The sequence below is a fragment of the Myotis myotis genome, unplaced genomic scaffold (assembly GCF_014108235.1).
Source record: "Myotis myotis isolate mMyoMyo1 unplaced genomic scaffold, mMyoMyo1.p scaffold_m19_p_5, whole genome shotgun sequence".
Classification (NCBI taxonomy): Eukaryota; Metazoa; Chordata; class Mammalia; order Chiroptera; family Vespertilionidae; genus Myotis; species Myotis myotis.
The window spans coordinates 87,847,435-87,866,495 of NW_023416357.1; the positions used below are offsets into that span (position 1 = coordinate 87,847,435).

The 19,061-nt window shown below is 37.4% G+C and overlaps 1 protein-coding gene across 9 annotated transcripts in view; it reads right to left on the reverse strand.

The window, feature by feature from the left end:
• Positions 1 to 19,061, reverse strand: part of LOC118655875 (S-adenosyl-L-methionine-dependent tRNA 4-demethylwyosine synthase TYW1) — a 122,334-nt gene that overhangs the window by 15,301 nt on the left and 87,972 nt on the right. For 4 of the 9 annotated variants that reach the window (XM_036308412.1, XM_036308408.1, XM_036308410.1 and 1 more), the window contains 3 exons: positions 13,131 to 13,304; positions 10,532 to 10,642; positions 3,659 to 3,826 (listed from right to left, as the gene is read on the reverse strand). In XM_036308412.1, coding sequence (XP_036164305.1) covers positions 3,659 to 3,826; positions 10,532 to 10,642; positions 13,131 to 13,304 — 453 coding nt within the window. Of the gene's footprint in view, positions 1 to 3,658; positions 3,827 to 6,116; positions 6,246 to 10,531; positions 10,643 to 13,130; positions 13,305 to 19,061 lie in introns of those variants that run through there. The other 5 variants (XR_004967440.1, XR_004967439.1, XR_004967441.1 and 2 more) reach the window with 5 other exon arrangements.

The following is a 19,061-nucleotide window of genomic DNA, read 5'->3' on the forward strand; positions in this document are numbered from 1 at the left end:
AGAAAAAGGTAAAGATACAAATTATGAACAACAAATACACATCTATCAACAAATGAATTTAAAAATCAAGTGAATAAATAATCTGATGAACAGAATAAACTGGTGAATATAATAGAATCGGGGCATAGAAAGGGAGTGGACTGACAATTCTCAGGACGAAAGGGGTGTGGGTGGTGCGGGAAGAGACTGGAAAAAAATCGTACACCTATGGATGAGGACGGGGGGCAGGGGTGGTAAGGAAAAGGATGGGGTGGGAAACTGGTGGAGGGGAGCTATGGGGGGAAAAAAGAGGAGCAACTGTAATAATCTGAACAATAAAGATTTAATTTAAAAAAAAAAGAACCTGATTATAAACCAAGTTAACAACTAACAATTTCATATCCTAGTTGAGAAAAATATTAAAAGTGTATAGGTTCCTGGATAAAGAATATTACAACATGCTGAGTTTCACAGACATCTGATTTTTAAATTTTTTTTTATTATAGTTGGCACAAAATATTATACTAGTTTCAGGTATATAACATAGTGATTCAACATTTATATACCTGATGTGATCACTACAATAAGTCTAGTAACTATCTGTCACTGTGCAAACTTATTGCAATATTATTGACTATATTCCCTGTGCTGTAATGACATGTGATCTTTTTACCCAAAAGCTAAGAGCTTTAGGAGGGAAAATGCCAAACTAATGAAAGACTTTATCAATGAATCATGAGAAAATTTTTTCTCATAAGATCATTTTTTAAAATGGTGCCCCTAGGGCTCTTTGAACTCTAAAATTCAAGATGTAAAATCCATATTTCCCGTCATTTTCCCTCCCAAGACCGACTGCTCTTGAATGTTCTCTAGTGCTATGAAAGCAATCACTTTCAGCTCCGGGTGCTGAACCTCAAAACTAGAGCCCTCCCTTCCCTGACCCCTCACATCCAAAATATGACCAGCCCCCATCAATTCTTCCTTAGCAGCATTTCTATCACCATGCCCTGACACGGCCCTAACACAGGCCCTCGCTTCTGGGACTCAGCAACAGTCTTCCAATTCCAGTGTTTGCGGTTTCCAAATTCTGCAGACTGCTTGAGATTACTATGCCAACAGTAGAATAGAGCCCCATTATCTAGGACATATGGCCTAAATATCAAACCTCCATTCTAGAGGCTTTTCATGAACTAGTTCCATCATATGACTTCCATGCTATTTCCTGTCTCATTAACACCTACTTAAGCCTCAGGTCTCCTCATAAATGTCCTTTGCTCTGGGAAGATTTTCCAAATTGCCTGAGACTATGACAGTTCCTCTGCCACAGGACTTCACTGTACCATGAACTTGCCCAACAAGAGCATATTTTAGTTGCTTCAGAAGTTACCTCCTTCATCCTACTCAACCTTGCCAAGACTGCTCACTTTGTGAATATATACCCAGCCAGGGCTTCTCACAGTTCTAGATGCTAAAATTCTAAGACAAAGGTCCCAGCAAACAGCCATCTTCTCTCTATGGCTTCACGTGGCCTTTTCTTAGTGTGTACACAAGGCTGGGTTGGGAGGCTGGGGGTGGGCATGCTCTAATGTCTCTTCATATAAGAAAACCAATTCTGTCAGATTAGAGTCCCACCTTTATGGCTTCCTTTAGCATTAATTACTTTCTTAGAGGCCCCATCTCAAATACAGCTACACTAAGGGGTCAGGACTTCAACCCATGAATTTTGAAATGACATAAACATTCTGTCTATAACAGTAGGCGACCCTTAAATTAGCCATCAGGAGGAGAACCAAGATGGTGGCATAGGTAAATGCCTGTACTTGTTGCCTCCCACAACCACATCAAAATTACAACTAAAATACAGAACAACTGTCATCCAGAACCACAGGAAAGCTGGCTGAGTGGAAGTACTATAACTAGAGAGGTAAAGAAGAAAGCACACTGAGACTGGTAGAAGGTACGGAGGCGTGGAACGGGCTGATCCGGCACCCCAGTGTGCCACTTTTTTAACTGGGACAATATCAAGTACAACAACATTCACATTATAGGTGTTTCAGAAGGATAAGAGAGAGAGGGAGATATTGAAAACCTAATTATAGAAATAATGATGGAAAACTTCCCCAACCTGTTGAAGGAAACAGACACAAAAGTCCAGGAAGCACATAGAGTCCCAAACAAGTTGAACCCAAGGAGGCCCACCCCAAGATATGTCATAATTAAAATATCAAAGGTTAAAGACAAAGAGAGAACCTTAAAAGTAACAAGAGAAAAGCATTAGTTATGTACAAGGGAGCTCCCATAGACTATCAACTGATTCTACAACAAAAACTTTGCAGGCCAGAAAAGAATGGCATAAAACATTCAAAGTGATGAAAAGCAAGTACTGACAACCAAGATTACTCTAACCAGAAGGCTATCATTTAGAGTAAGACAGATAAAGGGTTTCCCAGATAAGAAAACACTAAATAAAGGACATGAGTTCATCACCACCAAACCAGTATGACAGTAGCTCACCCTTGACCTTTACTAATTTTTTGGTATTAATCTACCTTTATGGTGATATAATTCACATACCATAAAATTCAGCCTTTTAAAGTATACAATTCAGTAGCATAGTCATGAACATGTGCAAACAACACCACCATATAATTCAAGAACACTCTCATCACCCCAAAAAGAAATCCCATAGATATCAGCAATCACTTCCCAATCTGTTCTTCCCCTAGTTCCTGGCAACCACCAATCTACTTCCTATCTTTATGGGTTTACCTATTCTGAACATTTCCTATAAATAAAATCATACAATATGTGGCCTTTTGTGTCAGACTTTTTTCACCTACAACAGTGTTTTCAAGGTTCATCCATGTCTACTACTTTGAAAAAGCATTTTTAATGGAGAATTTGAACTGGAAACTAGGCAGAATAGTATACTAGTAAACCTCTACATATCTATCATCTAGCCTCAATAACCCCCAACCCATCCACACATCACATACCTCACCTGAATTGAATTCCAGATACTATATTGTTTCTGTGTAAATATTTCCATACGGACATTTTATAATAGCTGTTCTAACACTTAGCCTCCTGGTCAGAGTTTTCCTTATTTTAATGGCCTACGTCTACGAAGAGCTGAATTTTTCCTTTGCTAGGCATTATTTACTTAAGAAATACACTGGATTCATACATTCTGCCTAATAAAAGCACTGAAGGGGAAAAATTGAAAGAGTTATGAACCAAAATCTCAGAGAAATTTCTCCACAGGCCAAGATTCAAAGTGATCTAAAATATGATAAATACCTCAGTATTTCTTCTGACAGTCAGAAACACTCATATGGAGGTTGTTTACTTTTTAGTTTTCCCTCGTCATCCCGGAAAAGGCCTAGAAGTTTATTACAAGCGGGTTTTGCTTTTGTTTTTTTTAGCATGCACCAATTACAATCCAGAAAGCACTTCAAATGCCTATGTGAGGACTAAATACAAAGTAATTTCACACAAAAGAAGAGCGTTTATGAACCCAACAGAAAGACTTTAGGGTTTTTTAAATTATTGTTTTAGGAAAGGTAGCAAACAAGCAGATATTCACTGTTGTAAGGTGAGGGGAAAATTAAGAGGAAAGAGAAGAAAGGAGAAGTAAGGATAAGGGTGGCAGAAGAATTCATGTTCAAATTACTCTTACCTTTTTGTGAGCAATTAGGAGGCAATTGGAATGTTCATGTTCACAAGCAATTTCATAGTCAGGGATCAGATCCACCAATTCACGGACAAAGCGTACCACTTCCTCATGCCAGGGCACGTTGGCCATGGTGAGACTGCTTGCTGAACTCTCTCCACAGTAGGTGACACCCTGTGGAGACATTACAATAGTTAGAGACAATTACAGACCTGTTTAAATGTCATAGAGAAAATTTCAGAGCTAGAAAGGTTTCTAGAATTCATCCAAATCAATCCCATCTGTATTTTAAAGTGAAGAAAGTGATACAACGATGATAAAATTCTTGGGAACTAATACAAGGAGTTAGTGACAAGGACAGCACTGGTGCTCCCGGGCTGATCGATGTTCTTTTCACTCTATGACAGTGCTGGTGCTTGGGTACCTGTGCTTTGTGTCATGTATGACAATATTATTTGAACCAATAACATATCTTTCCTTTCAGATTCATTTGGGATCTATAATAGATTAATTCTCAAAGCATGACAGTCCCCTAGAATAATAAGGCAGGCATAGTTGACACCCATAAAAATTCACTGAACAATTTATTCACTGGGAAAATAAAATGAGCTCCCATTTTACGGCACAGTTTAGATTAGAGGTTGGTAAATTTTATGTTAAAGGCTGGATAGGGATCCCATTATTGTTATTATTTATTCTTTAAAGACATCACTTTGTAATGCATTTTGTACACACACACACACTCATGCCAAATAGGAAATACTTATGTGGATGTGTATACATGCATTAAGCACACCTACATGTATCTCACCTCTATAGAAATTCTTATTCAGTGAGATAACTTTGGTTCTGTTTTGAACTCTACCTGACAGCCCAGTCATATAAAATCCAAAAGTTTCAGAGCTAAGTTCTCTACTTGGTAGATTACATAATGACAATTAATTCATTTTTAAATATTGGATATCTTAACTTTGTAGGCTCTTCAAATACCCCAGAATCAAACTTTCTTGACAAATGGTTTGAATATTCTAGATACGCTACTACTAAGTAGGAAAAACGTGCACCACATACACACACACACATCTCTCTCTCTCTCTCTCTCTCTCTCTCTCTCTCTCTCTCACATACACACACACACACACACACACACACACACACACACACACACACCACTGTCATTAAAGGGGGTAGAATGACATTAAATGAAAAACCCACAAATGAACTCTGAAGAGTGACCCTGGCCCTACAGATGGCAGAGCCAGGACTTGGCTGAAAACTCAGATGAGCTCTGCAGAACGCTCTGTTCCAGATGGCTGTGCAAGAAGATTGCTGGTCTACTAGACTGAGATGACCTTTGCTGGACGCAAACCTTAGGTGACCCAGCTGAGTTCTAGCAAACAAGAGAATCTTCTCTATTAGCCCAATAATTTATTGAATTCATTAAACTGAGTCTGAGTTGTCGGTGAATTAAAAAAGCAAGTAGTTTTAAAAAATCTTTAAGAAAGCATGGCTGAAAAATTATGCTAAACATACCTGAATGTATAAAAACCATGAAAATGATTTATTGATAGATAAAAAGTGGTCACAAAAACAAACTTTACTTCAATTTAAATACTGTTTATGATGCATGAATTATATGAACAGCCATGTATGGAACAGTTATTTCAAAGGAATTTATTTTTAATATTTAAAAAGCTAGTTCATTGAAGCAGAGGTTTTTAGATAAGATCTTATATTCATGACAGTGGCTTTGGAAAATGTTTAATATTTCTTATTCAGCAATAATAAATCATGAAATATTAAGGAGATATTTGGCTTGGAAATGAAATTAGAGAATGAATGCCACACAGCTCATTATTATGCCTTCATATAATATTTCTCCACACATTCGCATGATGCTTTATAGCACTTTCCAAAGCACTTTCACATAGAAGTTCTCATTTTAGCCAAACCAAATCTGCTGGGGTCGGCAGTACGGGTAGCTTGAACCATCCACAGGGCCTGAGCCTTCGCAATGACAGAAATGCTTCGGGCAGGAACCGGTTTCAGTGAACTGGTCTGTGAAGTCACTTTCGGGAACCCCTGAGCCCTCACCAGTGTAGCTCCTAATGCCTCGCTCTGTGGTGCTCTCTGCCTTGGCTTCTTCACTTCTTCCAAACTCTGGTCTACCAATGACTTGTGCTGACTTTATCCCTGGTCACACTTAACCCTGAACTATCTAAAACCACTATCAGTTTCCCTCATATCATGGCTATCTGCCACCTTCTCACCCCACCACCACACCCCACACCCTCCCCATTTATTACCAACATCACGTTGTTTCCTCACCACTTTGAAAAAAGAACAACCTTAAGAAAACAGATGGGCACAATGTGGCAACTGGAAAGTAGTCATTCACTCCAGAATCTACAGGTTGAGGAGTAACAAGCAGACCCAAAGAAAGTTCCCAAAGAACAGGACCAACCGTACATCTTCACGTTTGTAGTGAGAAGCATAGCCCACACCATGACCTCAGCACCTCTCTGATGGGTTTCTCTGCTCTGGGAGATGGGGGGCATCAGGTCTTTTTTTACTGGCTGCTTGGAAAGTTTACCTAGGGATTCAAGGTATGCAGGTGAGCAGTATTTTGGCAGCTTGCTATTCTAATTAAACTGACTGGGTGTCTAAAGACTCCTGATCCTGTTTTTGTTCCCTACAGTTTGATGAGAAATGTCTTTATGACATTCTGCAGCAGGATACCCAAAACATGTCATTCCTATACCCTGAAAATGCTTCAACAGTCCCCTCCCCCCGCCAAAAAGCAAACAAACAAAACAGCCCAACCTTCTCAACATGGCTTTGAGGCCTTCATATTGGACCGTCTCACTCAGCATCCAGTCTTCATCTGCCTAAATCCTCCATCATCTCTTCAATCTCCAGTCAGGAAACGCTACCTCATCTGACCTCAATGTCATCATATCTTGTGCATGTCCCTTACCAGATAACTGGGATAATATGTCAAAATTCTGAGCCTATTCTTCTCTGGACCCCCAACCACTCTATGCTGAATGACCTAAAGATCAAGTAACAAAGTCTTCTTTGATAAGAAACCCCAGAACTCTTTTCTGATCTAAGATTTCATTCATATTACTCAGAATTTGTCTACTCTTTAACAATCATGAACCAACTGATCAACACTAGTTAGGTATTACCATGTACATGAACAACTGGTACTACTCCTTATCTTCACAGAAAGAGTGAGGCTATGCTAACCCATTTGTTTTGCAAGATGCATTCTGCAAGGATTGAGTTCTTATAGACAGTTACAGTGCAAAGGGGAAGAGAGTCTTATATCATTTGACAGCAAATAATTACTGGGTACTTACTATTCTCAAGGTACAATGCCAGGAGAGAATACAAAGGCAGTATTTAATTTATAAATAGTGTTATAAAAGTTTTTCAATGAGACAGATGTTTGTAACATTAAACACATTTTCACAAACAAGCAAGCCAATAATGATGGTTAAGATTCTCAGGTTAGTAAAGAAAGGCCTATTTAAGCCTAACAAAGCTAAAATGTATGTTAATTTACCTGAGGATATAATAGAAAAACTATTTACAAGACTAACACTGAAAGAAAAGAGGAAATCAATGTAATAAATAGCTTCTATTGATTTAGTTTAAATAAATGTGCTTAATGGAAAGTGAGTTAAACATTTACTGAATCCAGGCGTACCCATTACCCCAATGAATTTCTCAAAACAAAGCTATTACATTGCTACTATTACTCTAATTTTAATGTTGAGGAAGTTTAGACTCAAGGAAGATAGTAACCTGTCCCAGCTCCTTCAGCACCTTTCAGGAATGTATCAAAGCTGTGCTCTTCTCTCTTCTCCACTTGAGACGCCAGTGTGTGCAGAATATGAAAGACTCTGGCACCCACCACATACACACACACCCAGGACATACAGACAAAGGATATGAACAGTGTTTGCTTCTGCAGAGAGCCCCAGGCATATCACTAACCCAGGTCAATTGGCACTATCCATTTCACATATTCAGAGCCTTTTTGTGACCTGGAGGCACTATTAAATTTTACCATCAACCCCTTTTGAGGGATAGGTCCTGGAAAACTTTTTCACCAACAGCATATGTAAGGGATAAATCTCCAAGTGCCATTCTGTGTCAGTGGGTAAATTTTGTCCTAATTCAGCCTTCAACTGAAGTTAAAAGCGCCCAGTCTTCTGTGCTTTAAACCCAAGTCCTGTCTCTGCCAGAGTTGACCTCCACACTTACATGATCTGGGGCCTATTTGAACCTATATGTCGTTCAAATTTAATAAGGCCAACATAGAACACATGAAATTACTTCCCAAACTTACCTCCTTCCTGCCTGGGTCTTTCCATCTCAGTAAACTGTTCCACATCCACACAACTGTTTAAGCTAAAAATCCAGTGCTATTATTGATTCCTTTTGTTCTTTCACTCCCTACATATCATCTAGCAATAAGTTCTGTTGGTTTTACTTCCAAAATTTATCCTAAATGCGGCCACATTTCTCCAACATAAATTACCAATGACCTTCCCCAATCCATCACATGTCTTGTTTGGATTAAGCAATAGCTTTGTAACTGGTCTGCCTACTTCTACTATTGCCCTCTATACTCTCTTTATGACAGCAGCAAGGCGTTGTTTTACAATCATAAATCAGACACATGATTCTCCAGCTTAAAACACTTTAGAAGTACACCTAGTATAAAGAAAAGCGTACCATGAAATTTGGTATAAAATCCAATTCTCTTATCCTTGCTTGAAAGACCTAACAGAATCCGGCCCCAGTCCACTTCTCTGACTCATCTTCTGTCACTGTCAACTCCAGCCGCCCCACCGAGATTACATAGGACCTCCATATACTATCTCTGCCATTTGCTCGAACGTTCTAACCCAAGCCTTTGCATATTGTGTTGCTTCTTAGTATTTAGATACTAGCTCTAAAAAAGGCATCTTCTCAGAAAAGCATTCTGGCTTATGATATCTAGAATATCCAACTACAATATCTAGCAAAACAATATATGCATTTACCCTTTGATACATCAACCCACTTATAGGAATCCATCCCAAAGAAACACTGGCAAAGCCCTGGTTGGAGTGGCTCATTGCAGGTTCAATCCCTGGTCAGGGGTGCATACAGGAGGCAGCCAATTTATGTATTTCTCTCACATTGCTGGCTGGCTCTCTCTCTCTCTCTCTCTCTCTCTCTCTCTCTCTCTCTCTCTCTCTCTCCCCTTGCTCCTTCTCTAAAGTAAAAATAAATAAATATACCCAATAAATAAATGAAATACTGGCAAAACCATGACATAGATAACCAGACATTACATGTCTCTTCCTGGAAGTATACAATACCACCAATGAAATAATCTTGAAATGCAAACACACACACACAAGAATCTGATCAATCTTCTCTTTTCTTATTTTATTTTATTGTTTCCATCTCCATTTATCACCTAGATAAATCAATCTTCTCTTGATCTAACTACCAATCCACAGGAAATATAGAAAACATAGGAAAATACAATCAGCAGAATCTAGAATATAAATATGGGGAACAAGCCAGGATAAATACTTTCTTCAACAAAATAAATTACAAAGGAGAAAAACATATGGAAGAGAAATTAGATTAAAAGAAATTTAAGAGAAAAATAATGCATTTACAATGAATGGCCCAGATTTAAAAATACCGTTGAGCATCGCCCTATGAACCAGGAGGTCACAGTTCCATTCTGGTCAGGGCACAAGCCCGAGTTGCAGGCTCCATCCCCAGTGTGAGGAATGCAGGAAGCAGCCGATCAATGATTTTCTCTCATCATTGATGTTTCTATCTCTCTCTCCCTTTCCCTTCCTCTCTGAAATAAAATATATATATATATATACATAAAAAATATTGTGTTAAAAAATACTGTTGAAATAATTGGCCCAGTTTGAAACCTTACATGTTCTAATACTTAAAAATTATGTTTAAGTTGTTTAGTTATGAGAACAGTATTCTGAATAAGTGTTTAAAATGAGTATACATCTTTTAGAGTTATATTTTTAAACAGTTATGAATCAATGATATGTGGGGGTTTGCTTCTAAATAATATGGTAAAGTGAGAAAATGGGTAAGAATATAGCTAAAACATGAGTTGACAATTTTGGAAGCTGGGTAACGGACAAATGGAGTAAATTAAACCAGTTTCTCCACTTCTTATATGTTTGAAATTTTCCATAATTGAAATTTATTTAAAAGCCAACCAATCATTCACTATAACACTTTTATTCCTCAGCATATTAATGTTACTACAGTTGACCCTTGCAGGTTTGAACTGCACAGGTCCATTTATCGACACATTTTTCTCAATAAATACTATAAATGTATTTTCTCATCCTTATGATTTTCTTAATAAAGTTTTCTTTCCTCTAGCTTATTTTATTGTAAGAATATAGTATATAACTTATATAACATATTACATATATCTTAGTCAATTGTTTATATTATTAATAAGGCTCTGGTCTTAGTAGGCTACTGGTAGTTAAGCTTATGGGAAGTCAAAAGTTATACACGAATTTTCAAGTGTGCTCCTAACCCCGCATTGTTCACCGGTCAACTATATGTAGTTTCTTATTATTCAGTTTGTGATGACTGTCTACCTCTCACTAAAATAATATTTTTGTGAGAATTAATGCTTAGTTTTTACTGCTACTATCCCCAGTGACTAGAACAGTGCCTGGTTCCTGATTAATATTTCTGAATGAGTGCATAAAACATCTGGGACCTCCCATAGAGTCTAAAAAAATGTTAACTCTAGGATGATTAACAAAGCATAGCAAGAAGAGGGTACAGCAGTGGCCGGCAGGGGCTTACCTTCACTTCGATGAAGTCAGGATGCCCCAGAGACACCAGCTCAGCATAGGCTTGGAGTTCATCCACATTCCATGCTTTAACTAGAGTCAGTCTGTAGACAGTACGCTGTTGCTAAAACAAAGGAAAAGCCAACTTTGTTTTTACTAGTATCTCGGTAGAAGTTACACCTAGGAAGACTTTCAAATTTCTTCAACCCATAGAGAACCCACGTAAGGTGAAATCCAGCATGAACTTCTATAAACATATACCTTTTAGAAAAATGAAAAAGGTATAAACAAAGTTATAAGATTCCCATAAGCCTTACAAAGGCAAAGATACTAGCATATTTCTTTTCTTTCACTCACAATATCTAACAATATTAGGCACCCAATAGGTTCTTGACAAAGATACATTGGATGAGATTTAGTAAAGAACAATAAGTTGACCTCATAGTTTTAGATTGTCAAAAAATTAGATTAAGGAAAAGTAGCCAGTTACCAAATAAAAAGAAAAAAATAATGAGCAGCTTTCCTGGCATAGAGTGTGAATATTTATATTTTTTTTAAGTATGGTGTGAGACAGGGATTCTTTCTCTCCTATGTGGAACTGAACCAGTGTTAAACGTTGAATAATTCATTCTCTACTCCATGATTTGTAATGTCTGCTTGTTGTAATCAAGTTTTCATATATTCATGGATGTTTCTGAACTTTCTACTCTGTGATATTAGTTTTTCTATCTTGTCACAGTACCACACTAAGTAACTATAGCTTTATAATAAGACTTGATATTTAGCACAAACAACCTCTCTTTGTTCTTCAAAATTGTTTTTCTTCAAAATTATCTTACTTATTCTTAGCCCCTTAATTTTTTTTCATATTTACTTTAGCACTAGAGGCCTGGTGCATGAATTCATGCACAGATGGGGTCCCTCGGCCTGGCCGGCGATCGAGGCCTATCAGGGGGCCGGACAGCCAGCCGGGTGGAGGGATCCTGGGAGGTTGGCTGGCCCCCACATCGGGGCCCCGGGGGAAGGACTGGGGGAGGTTGGCCAGCGGTGGTGAGGGGAGGAGCCATGGGAGGTTGGCCAGTGGGGGAAGGAGGGCTGCGGGAGGTTGGCCAGCTGGGAGGAAGGGCCGTGGGAGCGCACTGACCACCAGGGGGCAGCTCCTGCGTTGAGCATCTGCCCCCTAGTGGTCAGTGCACATCACAGCAACTGGTTGACTGGTTGTTCCAGTTGTTTGGTCGTAAGGGTTGCTTAGGCTTTTATATCTAGAGATTACACACACACACACACCTCTCCTTTTCCTTGCATTCTCATGTTGTAAATTTCTGTGTTAGCGTGTTAGTAGTTCTCAGGGCACTGGTCATTTTTACACTGTGAAATCTGTGCTGTTCAATATGCCAGTAGAGCCACCTCTTCCAACCTCCCCCTCCAAAGGATGGAGAAATACTGCTCTGTATTACTCCTTTGCTTTCCTGAAGTATAAGTATATATATACTTACACTTTTTAAATTCTCGCCCTAACTTTTTAAATTCTCACCCTAACCGGTTTGGCTCAGTAGATAGAGCGTTGGCCTGTGGACTGAAGGGTCCTAGGTTCGATTCTGGTCAAGGGCATATACCTTGGTTGTGGGCACACCCCCAGTAGGGGGTGTGCAGGAGGCAGCTGATCGATGTTTCTCTCTCATCGATGTTTCTAACTCTCTATCCCTCTCCCTTCCTCTCTGTAAAAAATCAATAAAATATTTAAAAAATTCTCTAGAGGGGTATTTTTTCTGCTGTAAAGTGTTTGCATACAATCTCTTACTTACCCTGTTGGCTGCTAATGCACCTAGCATGTTTTGTGTGTGCATTTTGCATTTCACAGCTTTCTCTTGTGGTTTTTCAAGCAATGGACTTAAGTATCCCTTTGACCATATGTCCATTAGATACATTATAATATAGAGTTGTGTGTGTGTGTATTTATGTATTTATATAAAATATATGTGATTTCACCCTCCTTCTACTCCTTCACAGAGGCAATATCTTCCTGCATATTGACCACGTTTCCAGGAGGATGTCAAGCCCTTCTTTTCTTTTTGCTATTGGAAGTAACTGATGGAAGTGCATGAATCTTCAAGCTAACTCTGGCCACACTCTGTCTCATATTCTTGCTGATATGCATGGTCTTCTGAGGCTCTGCTGAACCTTAGGCAAATATTTTCCCACTTCCTTTACTAAGTTTCTGGTCTTTGAGCAGGAGAATTTTGTTTAAGGCACCTGCAATGATGTATAGTTGAGATCAGGCATGTCAAGTGACTGACAAACTGATCCAATCTCATCTCAAGAGTCAAAAAAATTAAAAGATACGTGTGTACGTATATGTTTTCTGATCCCACAGTTTTTGTTGTATTTCCTTGCAAGCCTTTTTTCCTGTATGTGTGTGTGTGTGTGTGTGTGTGTGTGTATATATATGTGTGTGTGCCATTAATACTATGATGCATGTACAATTTTGTTTTTAGCTTTTTAAAAATGTAACACTATTATATTAAAATTACCTTTCATCATTAAATAGTCTTCTAAAATAGTTATTCTCCATGGGAACAGGAAGCAAGCAAACAAAAACCACCTCCCCTTACCCCTCTGTACTCCTCTCTGAGAATCTCATCTGCATGAGCTCTTCTTTTGTTAGGAGTGTGTTCCTTTGCTGTGTTGGACTGCACATCACTATTTTGAAATGTCATCTTCAGTGCTAGCTCAATAGTGATATCATAAGTCGTGTAGCCATTTCTTGGGATTGAACATCTTGAGACCTTATAATATATCATTATTATAAATAAAGCTGGAACAAGCATTCTTATTCATCAGTATTTGTCCACAATTTTAATTATTTCCAAAGGTTAAATTTTTCCAAAAGCAATTATTGGGTCAATAGATTTGAATATTTTTTATATTCTTTTTTTTTTTAGATTCTTTAATCATGTTGCCATGTTACTTTCTAAAATGTTTGTACTGAACTATGCTTTTACCATCAGTGAATTAGTATGTCTTTCTTGCTAACTCTAGGCAGCACTGAATATTGCTATTACAAAAAAAAAAAAAAATCGATGCCAATTAGATAAGCCAAAGCAGTACCTCATTACTGCTTCAATTTGCATTTCTTTGATTACTAATAACTTGGTGCCATATTTTAGAAGACCATTTTACCTTGTTTTGACATAACCTCAACTCAAGTTCATCTTCAGTTGCAACTATCAAGATAAATCATTGAAATGAAGAGCTGTAGTCCTGGGATAAATTAACATTATCCAGAATGTGTAGCATTGAAAGCTGTCTAATTAGAAGCAACACAATTCTAACTCATAACTATATATTTTTAACTACTTATTATAAATTTTTAAAACACCCAAGAAAAGAAATAATTCCTGTGTAACCATAATTTTAGCTTTGACAGCTGTCAGCATTCTACATTTCTTATTTTATCCATCTTCCTACCTTTTTTTTTTTTTTTTTTTTTTTTTTGGTGTAGGGAAGACATTGGAATATTTCAAGTTAAATAACAAACAATATCATTTTATCCATGAATACTTGTGTATATAATATATATGAGGACCTTTAAAATTTGAATGCCTCCCCCAGCACTTTGCATATAGGTTTTTTTTTAACAGGATTTATTATTAGAGGCTATCATATATACAGAAAAGTGCACAGACCTTAAATGAACAGCTTGGTGAATTACTACAATTATAATCTCTTCAAGAATTTCCCTTCCAGAATTAATTCTAAGTAATTCATCAAAAATGTGAGCAAAGATATGCATAGGTTTTCACAATAATATTAAACAATAGACAAGTTAAGAAAATAATGTCAAATCTACTTTATGACTGACTATGCGCCAATTAAACTTGATATAATAGAATACTTATACAAAGGATCGCAATATAGTTCTCAGTGAAAAAAATCAATAACCTAAATAAGCTTCTACTTTAGGGAAGTAGAGAAACAAGAGCAATTTAAGCCTATACCAAGTAAAAGAAAAAAATAATAAAAATTAGAGCTGAAAGTAACAGAAAACCAATAGAGAAAAATCAACAAAATCAAAACCTTGTTCTTTGAAGAAAAAAAAAATCAAATTGACAAACCTCTACTGAGGCTAACCAAGAAAAAAGAGAGAAGATATAATTTATCAATATTAAAAATAAAAAGAGGGATCTCATCACTACTGACTTCTGGACAATAAAATGATAATAAAGGAATACTAAAAACAACACTATGCCAAATTTTGAAAACAAAGGTGAAAAAAAAAACAAATTCCTTAAACACAAAATACACACAAGAAGAAACATTTCATCTGGATGGGAATATATATATATATATATATATATATATATATATATATATATATGAAATTGAATCAATAGTTAATAACCTCCCAAAACAGAAAGCAGCAAACCCAAATGGGTTCTACCAAACATTTAAAAAATAAATGACATCAGTCTATCACAATCTCTTCCAGATAACAGAAGCAGAGGGAATACTTCTCAACTCACTCTCTGAGGCTAACATTACTCTAATGCCAAAACCAGATAAAGGCATTTTAAAAAAGAAAAAAATATATCTTTCATAAGCATAGATTTTTCTTTAAATCCTCAATTTATAAATAAATTGAATCCAATGATATATAAAAATAATATAAACGTGCTCACCAGTTGAGATTTATTACAGGTATTCAAAACTGGTTCAATATTCAAAAAATTACTCAACATCACATATCAATAGACTAGTGTAGAAAAATCATGTCTCATATCATCATATGAATTGATGCAGAAAAGCATTTGACAAATGCCAACACTTCTTCATGATAAATTTCTCAGCAAACTAGGAATTAGAGGAATTTCCTTAACATTATAAAAAAAATACTTATAGAAAATCCTCAGCTAATATCACACTTAATTGTGAAAAACTGAATACTTTCTCCCTCAGATTGGGAATTAGGCAAGGATGCCCCCTCTTACCACTCCTATTGACCATAGTACCAGAAGATTTAACTAGTACAACAGACAAGAAAAGAAAAAAAAGTATAAAAGTTGGAAAAAAGAAATAAAGCTGTTTTTCTTTGCAAATGACATGATATATAGGAAATCTCAAAAAAATGACAAAAGAACTTCTAGAACTATTTTTTTTTAATATATTTTATTGATTTTTTACAGAGAGGAAGGGAGAGGGATAGAGAGTTAGAAACATCGATGAGAGAGAAACATCGATCAGCTGCCTCCTGCACATCTCCCACTGGGGATGTGCCCGCAACCCAGGTACATGCCCTTGACCGGAATCGAACCTGGGACCCTTCAGTCCGCAGGCCGACGCTCTATCCACTGAGCCAAACCGGTTTCGGCAACTTCTAGAACTATTATGTGAGTATAGCAAGATCAGGATACACCCTAGATACAAGGTTAATAAACAAAGATCATTTTTTTAAAAATACCATACAATAACACCAAGAAATAAAATACTCATATATAATCTAACAAAACTATGTGTAAGTTCTATATGTAAAAAAAATGATATAGCTCTCATTAAAGAAAATCTAAATAATTAAGAAATATTTCATGTTCATGAGTTGGAAGACTCAATACTGTTAAGATGTCACTTCTTCCCAACCTGATCTACAGATTCAATACAATCTCAGCAAACTAGTTTGTAGATAAGGGACAAACTGACTGTAAGGTTTATATGGAATGGTTACAGACTTACAATAGCCAATACTATACTGTAGAAGAACAAAGTTGGAGGATTCACATTACCAATTTTTAGGGCTTATGATAAAGCTATAGTAATTATGACAAAATGATATTGGTGAAAGATGCTTAGATGAATGGAATAGCCAAGAAATGCACCATATAAATATTGTCAACTGGTCTTTGACAAAGGAGTAAAGGCAATTCAACATTTTGTCTTTTCAACAAAATGGTGGTAGAACCTTTGGACATCACCCTATATAATAAAACCCTAATATGCAAATTGACCGAATGGCAGAACAACCAGTCGCTATGTCACACACTGACCATCAGGGGGCAGGCACTCAACACAGGAGCTGCCCCCTGGTGGTCAGTCTGCTCCCATGGGGGGGAGGGGAAGGAGCCAGATTTACGGCTGGCGAGCGCAGCGGCGGTGGCGGGAGCCTTTCCTGCCTCCGCTGCAGGCGGGCGGTAAGGAGCAAGGGGTCCTGGACTGCAAGAGCCCTGGACTACAAGAGGGATGTCTGACTGCCAGCTTACGCCTGATCCCTAGCGGGGAGCGAGCCTAAGCCAGCAGGCATACATCCCCCGAGGGGTCCTGAACAGTGAGAGGGCACAGGCCAGGCTGAGGGACACCCCCCCCCACCCTAGTGCACGATTTTCATGCACCAGGACTCTAGTATTAAATAAACAAACAAATCTAGATACAGACCTTACACCTCTTACAAAAATTAACTAAAAGAAATCATAAACCTAAATGTAAAGTACAAAACTATAAAACTTCTAGAAGAAAACACAAAAGAAAATCTAAGTGAACTTGGAAATAAGTTCATAGATCCAATAACAAAAGCATAATTCATGAAAGAAAAAAACTGGTATGTTTGACTTTATTAATACTAAAAACTTCTGAGAAAGATACTGTTAAGAGAATATAAGACACACAAAAAAAGAAAGAATTTATTGACATGGACAACAGTGTGGTGGTTGCAGGAGGGGGGAGGATGGGTGGAAGTAGAAGAGGGTATATAGAGAGGATAAATGCTGATGAAAAAATAAAAATAAAGGGAAAGAAAGAGAGAATATAAAGAGAGAAAATATTTGCAAAACATACATCTGATAAAGATTTTATATCCAAAAGATACAAAGAACTCTTGAAAGTCAACAATTAAAAAAGAAACCAATTAAGAAATGGGCAAAAGGTCTGAACACACAACTCAAGAAAAAAGATACACGGATGGCAAATATGCATATTAAAAGATGCTCAACATCATTTACCATTAGAGAACTGCACATTAAAACAAGATGGCACTGTGTGACTGTTAGAATGGATGAAACTAAACAACTAACAATACAAAATGCTGATGAGGATGCAGTACAACAGGAACTCTCCACTGCTAGGGGAAATGCAAAATACTACGTCCACTTTTGAAAACAGTTTGTTATAAAGTTAAACACAGACTTATCATCAACACAGCAATGGCACTCCTAAGTAGTATTTACTCAACTAATTTGAAACTTATATTCACCCAAAAGCCTGCACACAAATGTTTACGGCAGCTATACTCATAATCACTCAAAACTGGAAACAACCAAAATGTCCTTCAGCAAGCAAACAGATAATCTGTGTTCCACTCATACAAATATTATTAGTGATAAAAAGAAATGAGGTATCAAGCCATGAAAAGACATGGAACCTTAAATGCATATATGTAAGCAGAAAAAAAAGAGTCTGAAAATGCTATATGATTCCAATGACAGGACATACTGGAAAATGCAAAACTACAGAGAGTAAAAAGGTCAGTGGTTGCCAGGGACTTGGGTGGAGATGCGGAAACTTGAACAGGTGATACACAAGAGATTTTTTAGGGCAGTGAAACCGTTTTATATGATACTATCATAGTAGATACAAGGCACTATGCACTAACCAAAACCAGAGAACTTTACCAGACAATGAGAACCTTAATGTATACAAACTTAAGCTCTGTGGTCTTCTTCCCCAAAACCCATAACCACAGTCAAATCATGAGAAAAACATCAGACAAATCCCAGGTGAGAGATATTCTACAAAGTACCTGACCAGTATTCCTCAAAACTGTCAAGGCATCAAAAACAAGGGAAGTTGGGAAAAAGAACCACCAAGAGAAGCCTACCGAGACGAGACTACTGAATGTAATGTGGCACCCTGGAGGGGATCCTGGAACAGAAAAACAAAATCTGATTGAAGTATGAATTTAATGCATCAACATTGGTTCAATAATTAAAACAAACATACCACAGAAATGTAAAATGTTAATAATAGAGGAAAACTGGAGGGGGAAGGAACTCTCTGTACTGTCTTTGTAATTTTCCTATAAACCTAAAAGTGTTCTAAAATACAAGTTCATTTAAAAAATTAAAACATGTTCAACTGTTTATAATAACCAAATGGAACTAACTATTAATCAGGAAATGCTTAAATAAATGATGAAATAACCATAATATACGGTGCAGCTATTTAAAAGAATGAGGTAAATTTATTTGTATTCAAACAGGAAGTACTAAATCTGTAATAATAAAAGCATAATATGCTAATTAGGCCAGACAGCTAAATGACCTTCCAAACATCCTTTCGGACGTCCTTCTGGATCAGGGGTGGGCAAACTTTTTGACTTGAGGGCCACAATGGGTTCTTAAACTGGACTCAGAAGAAGGAGCTGCGGCCGTGTTTCCCAACGTTGCCATGTTAACACTGCTGCTGGTGAAGGAGCCGAGGGGAGAGCAAGAGAACCCTCCGCTCTTTCGGCTCCGCGGGCCGGACAGAACAGCTAACAGCTGAACAGGCCGGATCCGGCC